Source organism: Bos taurus, chromosome X, assembly GCF_002263795.3.
Source record: "Bos taurus isolate L1 Dominette 01449 registration number 42190680 breed Hereford chromosome X, ARS-UCD2.0, whole genome shotgun sequence".
Taxonomy (NCBI): Eukaryota; Metazoa; Chordata; class Mammalia; order Artiodactyla; family Bovidae; genus Bos; species Bos taurus.
The window spans coordinates 86511801-86524778 of record NC_037357.1 but is presented as its reverse complement, the minus strand read 5'-3'; the positions used below and the strand labels follow the sequence as shown (position 1 = coordinate 86524778).

At 40.9% G+C, this 12978-nt stretch overlaps 1 protein-coding gene across 1 annotated transcript; it reads right to left on the bottom strand.

Annotated features, from left to right (window-relative positions):
* Positions 1 to 658: 658 nt before the first annotated feature.
* Positions 659 to 8066, bottom strand: LOC100847469 (protein SSX1-like). Its single transcript, XM_024988534.2, has 8 exons — positions 7376 to 8066; position 7281; positions 6801 to 6916; positions 6354 to 6448; positions 4833 to 4882; positions 2441 to 2579; positions 1295 to 1582; positions 659 to 835 (listed from the first exon to the last, which is right to left on the bottom strand). Exons 1-7 carry the CDS (start codon positions 7438 to 7440, stop codon positions 1299 to 1301), a joined length of 750 nt encoding a protein of 249 aa, XP_024844302.1. The 5' UTR covers positions 7441 to 8066; the 3' UTR covers positions 659 to 835; positions 1295 to 1298.
* Positions 8067 to 12978: the final 4912 nt, after the last annotated feature.

Sequence of the window (12978 nt, the reverse complement as noted above, 5' to 3'; positions counted from 1 at the left end):
ATTTCTAGGAACATGTGCTAAAGAAACACTGATACAGGTGCACAGGGCTGTGTGCACAAGAGTGGGAAGAGCAAACAACTGGGAAAATCTTGTAAATGTCTATTGTCAGTGACCGATGCTGAGTGAATGAATAATGGAGGTTTGGAGCATGTGTGGAACAGGAAACAGAGTGAGACAGACTTGTTCAGGACATGCTGCTAAAGAGGAAAAGCAGGTGAGAGATGCTCATATTGGTACCCTGTGGATGTGTGTAAATATAGAGAAAACCGTTTGCAATAAAACACACAGAACTGCCCTCAGTAGTTACATCTGGAGAGGGGGAGGTTAGTGCTGTTCTGTACAAAGAATATCTGACAATATTTGTTTATTTTTAAGGCAGCGGCATGGATGTGTGTGCATGCTAAGTCACTTCAGTCGTGTCCAACTTTGTGCGATCCCATGAACTGTATGTAGCCTTCCAGACTCCTCTGTCCATCAGATTTTCTAGGCAAGAATACTGGAGTGGGTTGCCAATGCCCTCCTCCAGGGGATTGCCCTGACCCAGGGATCAAACCTGCGTCTCTTGCCTCCTGCATTGGCAGGCAGGTTCTTTACCACTAGCACCACCTGGGAAGCCCTAGAAGCATGGATACACAGACAGAAACACACGGCAGGTATATGTCTTGCTCATTAACACAACTTTAATAACTAATAATGCTTGGCACATAGTAAGGAAAATCATGTTTAACTGTTGTGAACTGTTTATTTCATGTGCTAGGAATTCATAGCCGTGCCATGTTCATGAACAGCCACCAAGTTCTGCTTCTTATCTTGGGCACTTGTCACATCTGTGAGGCTGAGGCAAGGAAAGAGAAGGAAAATAAGTGACAATGAGCCCCCACTGACTGATAAATTACTATTCAGCTCCTCATTTTGACCTGCATGGCCCCTGTGCACTCCCATTCCATCCTGCCTTGTGGTCTATGTGCACCTCTCACTGCTCCTGAAGACCAACCTTGTGTTCAGGCTGCAGCGACTCTGTCAACTGTCCAGTGAGGTTTTCGGCTAGAGGAATGTGTCGCCTACATGCTAGAAGCTGACCTGGGGTTTGGGAGCCCACAGCATCCTGGGGAGGGAAGATCTCTGGATATACAGAGCAGGAAGTAGAAAAAGCATGGGAATCCTTCTCATTTAGCCTCAGAGCTGCACCCCCAAGGGACTGGGAGAAAGGAACAAGTGACAAGACAGGATACAACTAACATAAGAGAACAGTGCCTTTTGTGGGGATGTGGGGATGGAGAGAAAGCTTACTTACAGATTTAGTCATCTTCATCTTCCTCTTCCTCGGGATCACTGATCTCTTCATAGGCCACTGGTTTCCTTTTTCGCAGTCTGTTGGCCCAAACATTAACTGTGTTTCTATTGGATTCTTCCTCGTGATCGCTGATCTCTTCTTGGGCAACTGGTTCTCTTTTTTGCCCTCTGTTGGCCCACACATCAACCGTGTTTCCATTGGATTCTTCCTCAGGATCACTGATCTCTTCGTAGGCAACCGGTTTTCTTTCTCGCAGTCTGATGGCAGAAACCTTCTTTTTCTTGGATCCTGGAGAAGAGTTGGTACATGGGTGTTGGGTGGGTTAGGGAGTGTCGGGTCCTGTTTTGTGAGATAAGGAGATGCCTCCTCCCTCCCCAGGTGTCCACAGGACTTCCACACAGTCTGTTTTGCACACTTTCTGGCTCAAAGAGGCTGAGAGGTTAGACCCACACCAATACACACCAAACAGCAGTTAGAGTTTTAGCTTCTGGCTCCTTTCACCAGTAAGTAATTCAGATTACTTACCACATTTATTCTGACCGTCTTTCACTCAGCAGATATTAAAGGCATATCGTGTGTCAGGCATTGAGCTGAGGGTGGGGATAAAACTCTGAGTAAGATGTGTTCCCAAGTTATCACAGATGGAATGACCTGAGTTCCCCCACCAGGGATTGAACCCATGCTCCCTGCAGAGTAGGTGCAGTCTTAACCACTGGACTGCCAGGGAAGTCCCTTGAATTGAACACCTTTGAACAGCCTGTGAACTTGGATTCTTTATTTCCATTTTATGGACTAGGAATCTGGAGCTCAGAGAATTTGAAAGGCTTGCCCCCAGTTACATGGCTTTCATATGGATGACAACTCAGATCTGTGATTCTGTAAGTTACACGTTTTTAAAACAAAGTTGGCCATGCCAAGTGGTTTGTGGGATCTTAGTTCCTTGATCAGGGATCAAACCCAGGCCCCAGCAATGAGGACCCTGGAAGTCAGCTCAAATGTTTCAGCTGGAGCTGAGCAAGCTCTCAGCCCAGCCTGGCCCTAGGCCTGTCCAGGATCCATCTCCCATGGCTAACCCATTCACTTGAACATGGCCAGGGAAGACAGAGGAGTTGTTCCCAAACAAGTAAGAAAAGTGGTTTCTCTTACCTGCTGTTTTCTTACTCTGCTGAGCAGAGATACTTGCTTTTGCCTGGGAGTGCAGCTGTCTCTGAGCCTGCTCTGGGCCTGATGTTCCTGGTACTATCTTTGAACGTTTTTTTCCCTTTACAGGCTTCTTGGGCATCACCTTTTTAACGTGAAAGTCACATACAATCAGTATCCATTTCTCAAGTGCTTTAGAGCTTACAAAGTGTTTTCTTGTGCAGTACCTTAATTAACGTCCTCAACAAGTCTGAGGGATCATTATATTACCTGTACCTAAATTACGAAGAATCTAGGAAGTTAGAAGGAAATGGAATGGTCTAAATGAAGGGCGTTTCCAGGATTAGAACGCTTGTTTTCATGCTTTTTCCAGACTGACACCCTCACCAAGAGAAATCTCCAAGTGAGCAGGAGTGTGGTACATGGAAGATTTGGGAAAGTAGAGCGTTCTAACGATCCATGAGGTCTGTGAAAATGAGGAGGGGCTTCTATAAAATCTAAGGGATTGAAGATAAGATGGTTGACAGCTGCGGGGAGAGCAAATGGAACAATGTGCAGAGGGGACAAAACGCTGCTGGCAAATGGTGTGGGAGAGATGAATATAGGGAAAGGAGAAGAGAGAATGGTTCACATAAATTCACGCAGACAGCCAAGAAGGTGGTGCCAGATGTTGCATCCTGTCCTACCTCGGCAAGAACATTTCATGTGGAATTAGGTGAGGTGGTTCCTGTACCAATTCTACTTGTGTCAGGGTGTGTCGCTGACCAACGATCTTAAAGCCACCTTCATTCAGCTCTTGTTTATAAAACTGTGAACGATAACTATATAATCAGCTCCCTTATTTATGCATCAGTGAACAATAACTGTAAAACAAGCTAAGTGAAAGAACTTTCTAAGGCTATAAATGCTGTTTAAATGTGATAACAATAAAAACAAACACTTTTATGATCCCTCTTTGAATTCTCTCTTCAACCGTGTCCACACTGCTACTGGTAACCCAACCACCAGATCCCTTTACCCTCTAAACTATAGTTTAACCTGCAATTGCAGAAGAACTCATTCAATAAACCTCTAAGGGTCTTCCTGGGCTGGAACTGGGACTTCAGAGATGCCTCAGGGGCAGACAAGGTCCCTAAGGAGCTCACAGAAGAGAGAGGCTGACAGTTCAAGTGATTCCCAAGCAACACAAAAGGGGCCCTGTTGTGAGAGTGGGTGTCTAAACAGAAGTGTCAGCAGCATCTGCAAAGTTTAGGGGAAACGCCTGAGCTTCAGAAACGTGTGGAAAAGCTTATAGGTTTGGAAATGGCTTGGGGCTTTGGATTAGACTACTACCACTGCCACTGTTGGGCTTCCCTGGTGGCTCAGATGTAAAGAATCTTCCTGCAATGCAAGAGATCCAGGTCTGATCCCTGGGTCAGTAAGATCCTCTGGAGAAGAGAACAGCCATTGTGGTCTCAAGCAGATTATTTAACATCACTGTACGACAGTATCTGCATTATTATGAGTAGTAGTATTTAATAATACTAATAATAACTTCATTATTATTTGGGGATAAAATGGCAGTAACATCATAGAGGTTTTAAGGGCTAAATACACTAATCCATGTGAATTGCCTAAAATAGTATCTGTCATCACTATGAAATCAAAAGAAGTAACAACTATTACAATTGTTGTTAATTATTATTTAGCTCTTGGTACTACATCAGGACTGCAGCCATGAAATTTAAAGACGCTTACTCCTTGGACGAAAAGTTATGACCAACCTAGGTAGCATATTGAAAAGCAGAGACATTACTTTGCCAACAAAGGTCCATCTAGTCAAGGCTATGGTTTTTCCAGTGGTCATGTATGGATGCGAGAGTTGGACTGTGAAGAAAGCTGAGCGCCGAGGAATTGATGCTTTTGAACTGTGGTGTTGGAGAAGACTCTTGAGAGTCCCTTGGACTGCAAGGAGATCCAACCAGTCCATTCTAAAGATCAGCCCTGGGGTGTTCTTTGGAACAAATGATGTTAAAGCTGAAACTCCAGTTCTTTGGCCACCTCATGCGAAGAGTTGACTCATTGGAAAAGACTCTGATGCTGGGAGGGATTGGGGGCAGGAGGAAAAGGGGACGACAGAGGATGAGATGGCTGGATGGCATAACCGACTCGATGGACATAAGTTTGAGTGAACTCCGGGAGATGGTGGTGAACAGGGAGGCCTGGCGTGCTGCGATTCATGGGGTCGCAAAGAGTCAGACACGACTGAGCGACTGAACTGAACTACATCAGGAACTGTGATAAAGAGATCAGCAAAGGGAGGCAGTGAGGGCCAGGCTATTTTCCCACTTTTATCCCAATATTCACATCTACGGAGAGATAAACAGTCTCTGGTCCTTTGGATTTGCGAGGCACTCACCTTCTGGCATTTTCCCCCTTGCATGTTGGAAGTCCCTTGAGGAGGTTCATCTAAAAGGAGGTGACAAGTCAGAAATTTGTTTTTGTTGTTGGTAAATATTCTCAAACTGCAGAGACTCCTGTGGTATCAGGGATTTCTGCAGCAGAGGGTGACGAGTCCACTTATTATCAAAGAGTTACTCTGAGACCAGCCTCTGAATAACAATGATTTTGCTATTTATTTGCAGCATCTATTCAGAATTTTTCTTCTATGGTTTATAAAATGTAAACTAAACCCCATCACTGCCTTATCCTATCCTATTATGTATTTCTTACGTTTTTCCCCAAAGAAGTAAATTGATTGGTCTTTAGCCAAAAATCACTCTATACTTAAAATGGTGAATTTCACAGTAGGTCAATTACACCTTAATGAAGCTGTTAAGTGTGAAATGAACCATGGATGATTTAGTCCAGTGGTTATGGAATGTTTCCAGTATAAAGATACCTCTTTAATATCAAAAACCTTGTAGCTACTCAAGCACTGGGTTTTTAGCCCTCTTACAGTAATTTTGGGAGCTTGTGGAATCCGGCCTGTTAAACTAGAAAGTCAAAGGGTTACTGGAGACATTTTGAACATTCTCACCCTGTCTTCTCACAACTATGCTGTCAGAGCAAAAGAGCAAATGAACACATCCCATCCCCTTTTTAAGTGAGTACATACACTGCTCAGATTTCTAGACTCTGTCACTTTTTTAAAACCTTACATTGCCTCTGCTCATTGACCAGTAGGAAAGGTCAATGTGTGGAAGATTACTCTCTTAAACTCTCTTCCAAACTCAACACACAGAACCAGGTTCGATTAGGAGTGAGACAACTATTTGGTTTTGATAAAACGCAAGCAAACAGCCATATGTCATTACATAATATGTTAATCACTTTCTTAAGATAGTTACCCAATACCTATGCACTATTATTTTGGAAGTTTTGGGTGGATTTACACTTCAAATTTTTCTTAATCATCCTGTGATTCATTAATGGTGCTTAGCAAGAACTAACTCCTTTAAAAAAGAAATGTTTCAAACATGCATAAAATGATGGACAATAATATTTGAAACGTGCATCTACCATTGGGTCTAGTAGGATTTCAACATTATCTCACAACTACTTCAGATCGCTCTGAGCTCTTTATTCAAAACATAACAAAACACTATGGACAAGTCACAGCTGAAGCCATCTGTGTGGCCCTCACTGATCCCTACCCTCCTCCCTTTTCCACTTCTTCACTCCAGAGTTTGATGGGTTTTATTCTCATTCACGTTTTTATACATTTACCAAATACTTTCTATCCATAAAAATATATATATTCTCGTTTTGCATGTTTTAGGATTATATATGAATGGCCTCTGACTGTGCTTAACCCTCTGCATTCCATTTTTTTTTTCACTTAACCATGATGCTTTTGAGGGAACAAAGTCCTGAGAATCTTTCCCCATCTGGAACCCCGCATAAATGGGCTTCAGGAGACTCATTTCCTGTCACTTACCCTTTTCCCTGGGGTTCTTAGTTTTAGAATCACAATGCTTGGATTTTGTGGCTCCATTGTTAGGACACATGAGAGCTGCTGGGGTACCCTTGAGATCCAGAAAGATGCAAAATATTTATTTCTTAACAAACAACCTGAGAGGAGGGGGAAATGCTGGGACACAGCACCAACAGTAAAGCTCATCAGCTGGGCAGGGGGAATCTGAACCACGGCCAGTGAGAGAGAAATGCATAGAATCCAGGTCTGAGCATCTCTGTGGCCACTCTCAGCCCACAGCCCTGCACAGGATTTAAAAGAGCAGAAGGGTTGAAAACTGCCCTGGGATTTCTTCGCACAGAAAAGGACAAATGTGGGACACTTGGCATAGCCTAAGAAGAATAAACCATGGCTTGTAAAGAGGAATCATCATTTGTTTCCAGCCTTGTCTGGACCCAGAACTTCCTATTACCTAGTCTAGTCATGGTTTCATAGTTTCTCTTCATATTCACATAGGTGGTTTTCTCCGAGTATCCCAGACGTGCCCCCTCTTTCATAGAGAAGTATTTGGAAATATTCTTCAAAGTCTAAAAAAGAAAGAAAAATAAATCCCAGCAATGATTCAGCTAAATATGTCTGACTTTCAGCCAGGAACTCTTCCTTGGCTGCAGGGCCTCCATGTTAGATCTATAAAGTAGAGCTAATAAACCCTCTCTAGTCATGGCTAACAGAGAAAATGGGTAACATTGTCTAGGCTCCCGTCTGGCATGTAGTAGGTGTTTAATGCTGATGGCATGCTCTTCTCTAACCTTCCAGAATAGACTGAGAACCATCCAATCCAGTGCAAGATCACAGATCTTGTACCCAAGGATATCAGGCAAGGACAGAATGAGGGTCAGAAGCTCTGGATCTTCCCCTGACATGCTGCTCCTTGTCCCCAGTGCTTCTGACCCTCCCCCAACCCCCAATGCCCAGAAATCTAGTCACCATACAATGTCCCCTGGGCCACTCCTCTGCCCTCTCCAGATCAACTCAGAAATCCCGACTTGGATTTCTTCTCTAATTTCTTCCTATCTTCCCTGGGGTTTTCGGAGAAGCTGTCTCTGTTCATGGTGCTTATCTAGAAGGAACACAGCCTGGGTCTCTCCAGTCACAAGGCCAAAGGTTCTGTCGGGGGATAAAGTGTTGAACGAAGTCCACACTCAGTCACCTGTTTTAAGGTTCTACTTTTCTCCCTGGGGAAGGAAATGGCAACCCACTCCAGTATTCTTGCCTGGAGAATCCCACAGATGGAGGAGCCTGGTGAGCTACAGTCCACAGGGTCACAAAGAGTTGGACATGACTGAGCGACTTCACTTCACTTCACTTTCTACATCCTTGGCTTATCTGTCCCCGAGCAAGGACATGAGGGTGGGGAAATCAGATGAGAACAGGAAGCTGGAGGTCTCTGAGAGAAGTAGTGATTAGGGATGACATGTTTTCTGTCATGATCAAAGTAGCATTGAGTCTTTGAGGGAGGTTGGTTACTGTTGTTAGTAGCTTGCCTGGTTTGGCTTATTTTGAAGGATGGATATCAGACACTTGTTGGGGAAGTAGTGAAGTGAATGCATAGTATTATTGAGGGGGGCTGTTTTGAGGCAAAGGAGGGGAGGAGGGCTAAGTCCCAGAGGTCATATGGTGTCTCTGATTGAAAGGTTTCAGTTTTCAGGCAGAGGGATGTGGGATTTTGCTCTGTTGAAAAGAAATGAAGATCACTAATATGAGTGAACTACAACCCCACCCACAGCGAGAAAACTCCACAACAAAGAGAACTCCACAAACTGCCAGAATACAGAAAGGCCACCTGAAACTCAGCAATATAAACAAGATGAAGATACAGAGGAATACACAGCAGGTAAATGAACAGGATAAATGCCCACCAAACCAAACAAAAGAGGAAGAGATAGGAAATCTACCTATAAAGAATTCCAAATAATGATAGTGAAAATGATCCAACATCTTGAAATCAAAATGGAATCACAGATAAATAGCCTGGAGACAAGGACTGAGAAGATGCAAGAAAGGTTTAACAAGGACCTAGAAGAAATAAAAAAGAGTCAATATATAATGAATAATGCAATAAATGAGATAAAAAAACACTCTGGAGGCAACACATAGTAGAATAACAGAGGCAGAAGATAGGATTAGTGAAGTAGAAGATAGAATGGTAGAAATAAATGAATCAGAGAGGAAAAAAGAAAAACGAATTAAAAAAAATGAGGACAATCCCAGAGGCCTCGAGGACAATATTAAACGCCCCAACATTTGAATCATAGGAATCCCAGAAGAAGAAGACAAAAAGAAAGACCATGAGAAAATACTTGAGGAGATAATAGTTGAAAACTTCCCTAAGATGGGGAAGGAAATAATTACCCAAGTCCAAGAAACCCAGAGAGTCCCAAACAGGATAAACCCAAGGCGAAACACCCCAAGACACATATTAATCAAATTAACAAAGATCAAACACAAAGAACAAATATTAAAAGCAGCAAGGGAAAAACAACAAATAACACACAAGGGGATTCCCATAAGGATAACAGCTGATCTTTCAATAGAAACTCTTCAGGCCAGGAGGGAATGGCAGGACATACTTAAAGTGATGAAAGAAAATAACCTACAGCCCAGATTACTGTACCCAGCAAGGATCTCATTCAAATATGAAGGAGAAGTCAAAAGCTTTACAGACAAGCAAAAGCTGAGAGAATTCAGCACCACCAAACCAGGTCTCCAACAAATGCTAAAGGATATTCTCTAGACAGGAAACACAGAAAGGGTGTATAAACTCGAACCCAAAACAATAAAGTAAATGGCAACGGGATCATACTTGTCAATAATTAAATGTAAATGGGTTGAATGCCCCAACCAAAAGACAAAGACTGGCTGAATGGATACAAAAACAAGACCCCTATATATATTGTCTACAACAGACCCACCTCAAAACAAGGAACATATACAGACTGAAAGTGAAGTGCTGGAAAAATATATTCCATGCAAATAGAGACCAAAAGAAAGCAGGAGTAGCAATACTCATATCAGATAAAATAGGCTTTGAAGCAAAGGCTGTGAAAAGAGACAAAGAAGGACACTACATAATGATCAAAGGATCAATCCAAGAAGAAGATATAACAATTATAAATATATATGCACCTAACATAGGAGCACCACAATATGTAAGACAAATGCTAACAAGTATGAAAGGGGAAATTAACAATAACACAATAATAGTGGGAGACTTTAATACTCCACTCACACCTATGGATAGATCAACTAAACAGAAAATTAACAAGGAAACACAAACTTTAAATGATACAATAGACCAGTTAGACCTAATTGATATCTATAGGACATTTCATCCCAAAACAATGAATTTCACCTTTTTCTCAAGTGCACATGGAACCTTCTCCATGATAGATCACATCCTGGGCCATAAATCTAGCCTTGGTAAATTCAAAAAAATTGAAATCATTCCAAGCATCTTTTCTGACCACAATGCAGTAAGATTAGATCTCAATTACAGGAGAAAAACTATTAAAAATTCCAACATATGGAGGCTGAACAACACACTGCTGAATAACCAACAAATCACAGAAGAAATCAAAAAAGAAAGAAAAATTTTCATAGAAATGAATGAAAATGAAAACACAACAACCCAAAGCCTGTGGGATACTGTAAAAGCAGTCCTAAGGGGAAAGTTCATAGCAATACAGGCATACCTCAAGAAAAAAGAAAAAAGTCAAATAACCTAAGTCTACACCTAAAGCAACTAGGAAAGGAAGAAATGAAGAACCCCAGGGTTAGTAGAAGGAAAGAAATCTTAAAAATTAGGGCAGAAATAAATGCAAAAGAAACAAAAGAGACCATAGCAAACATCAACAAAGCCAAAAGCTGGTTCTTTGAAAGGATAAATAAAATTGACAAACCATTAGCCAGACTCATCAAGAAACAAAGGGAGAAAAGTCAAATCAATAAAATTGGAAATGAAAATGGAGAGATCACAACAGACAACACAGAAATACAAAAGATCATAAGAGACTACTATCGGCAATTATATGGCAATAAAATGGACAACGTGGAAGAAATGGACAAATTCTTAGAAAAGTACAACTTTCCAAAACTGAACCAGGACGAAATAGAAAATCTTAACAGACCCATCACAAGCACGGAAATTGAAACTGTAATCAGAAATCTTCCAGGAAACAAAAGCCCAGGTCCAGACGGCTTCACAGCTGAATTCTACCAAAAATTTAGAGAAGAGCTAACACTTATCCTACTCAAACTCTTCCAGAAAATTGCAGAGGAAGGTAAACTTCCAAACTCATTCTAGGAGGCCACCATCACCCTAATACCAAAACCTGACAAAGACGCCACAAAAAAAGAAAACTACAGGCCCATATCACTGATGAACATAGATGCAAAAATCCTTAACAAAATTCTAGCAATCAGAATCCAACAACACATTAAAAAGATCATACACCATGACCAAGTGGGCTTTATCCCAGGGATGCAAGGATTCTTCAATATCCACAAATCAATCAATGTAATACACCATATTAACAAATTTAAAAATAAAAGCCATATGATTATCTCAATAGATGCAGAGAAAGCCTTTGACAAAATTCAACATCCATTTATGATAAAAACTCTCCAGAAAGCAGGAATAGAAGGAACATACCTCAACATAATAAAAGCTATATTTGACAAACCCACAGCAAACATTATCCTCAATGGTGAAAAATTGAAAGCATTTCCTCTAAAGTCAGGAACAAGACAAGGGTGCCCACTTTCACCACTACTATTCAACATAGTTTTGGACGTTTTGGCCACAGCAATCAAAGAAGAAAAAGAAATAAAAGAAATCCAAATTGGAAAAGAAGAAGTAAAACTCTAACTGATTGCAGATGACATGATCCTCTACATAGAAAACCCTAAAGACTCCACCAGAAAATTATTAGAACTAATCAATGAATATAGTAAAGTTGCAGGATATAAAATCAATACACAGAAATCCCTTGCATTCCTATACACTAATCATGAAAAAACAGAAAGAGAAATTAAGGAAACAATTCCATTCACCATTGCAATGAAAAGAATAAAATACTTAGGAATATATCTACCTAAAGAAACTAAAGACCTATATATAGAAAACTATAAAACACTGGTGAAAGAAATCAAAGAGGACACTAATAGATGGAGAAATATAACATGTTCATGGATCGGAAGAATCAATATAGTGAAAAAGAGTATACTACCCAAAGCAATCTATAGATTCAGTGTAATCCCTATCAACCTACCAATGGTATTTTTCAGAGAAGTAGAACAAATAATTTCACAATACAAAAAACCTTGAATAGCCAAAGCAATCTTGAGAAAGAAGAATGGAACTGGAGGAATCAACCTGCCTGACTTCAGGCTCTACTACAAAGCCACAGTCATCAAGACAGTATGGTACTGGCACAAAGACAGAAATATAAATCAATGGAACAAAATAGAAAGCCCAGAGATAAACCCAAACACCTATGGACACCTTATCTTTGACAAAGGAGGCAAGAATATACGATGGAGAAAAGACAATCTCTTTAACAAGTGGTGCTGGGAAAACTGGTCAACCACTTGTAAAAGATTGAAACTAGAACACTTTCTAACACCATACACAAAAATAAACTCAAAATGGATTAAAGATCTACACATAAGACCAGAAACTATAAAACTCCTAGAGGAGAACATAGGCAAAACACTCTCTGACATAAATCACAGCAGGATCCTCTATGACCCACCTCCCAGAATATTGGAAATAAAAGCAAAAATAAACAAATGGGACCTAATTAAAATTAAAAGCTTCTGCACAACAAATAAAACTATAAGCAAGGTGAAAAGACAGCCTTCAGAATGGGAGAAATAATAGCAAATGAAGGAACTGACAAACAACTTATCTCAAAAATATATAAGCAACTCCTGCAGCTCACTTCCAGAAAAATAAACGACCCAATCAAAAAATGGGCCAAAGAACTAAATAGACATTTCTCCAAAGAAGACATACAGATGGCTAACAAGCACATGAAAAGATGCTCAACATCACTCATTGTCAGAGAAATGCAAATCAAAACCACTATGAGGTACCATTTCATGCCAGTCAGAATGGCTGCAATCCAAAAGTCTACAAGCAGTAAATGCTGGAGAGGGTGTGGAGAAAAGGGAACCCTCTTATACTGTTGGTGGGAGTGCAAACTAGTACAGCCACTATGGAGAACAGTGTGGAGATTCCTTAAAAAACTGGAACTAGAACTGCCTTATGACCCAGCAATCCCACTGCTGGGCATACACACAGAGGAAACCAGAATTGAAAGAGACACGTGTACCCCAATGTTCATCACAGCACTGTTTATAATAGCCAGGACATGGAAGCAACCTAGATGTCCATCAGCAGATGAATGGATAAGAAAGCAGTGGTACATATACACAATGGAATATTACTCAGCCATTAAAAAGAATACATTTGAATCAGTTCTGATAAGGTGGATGAAACTGGAGCCTATTATACAGAGTGAAGTAAGCCAGAAAGAAAAACACCAATACAGTATACCAATGCATATATATGGAATTTAGAAAGATG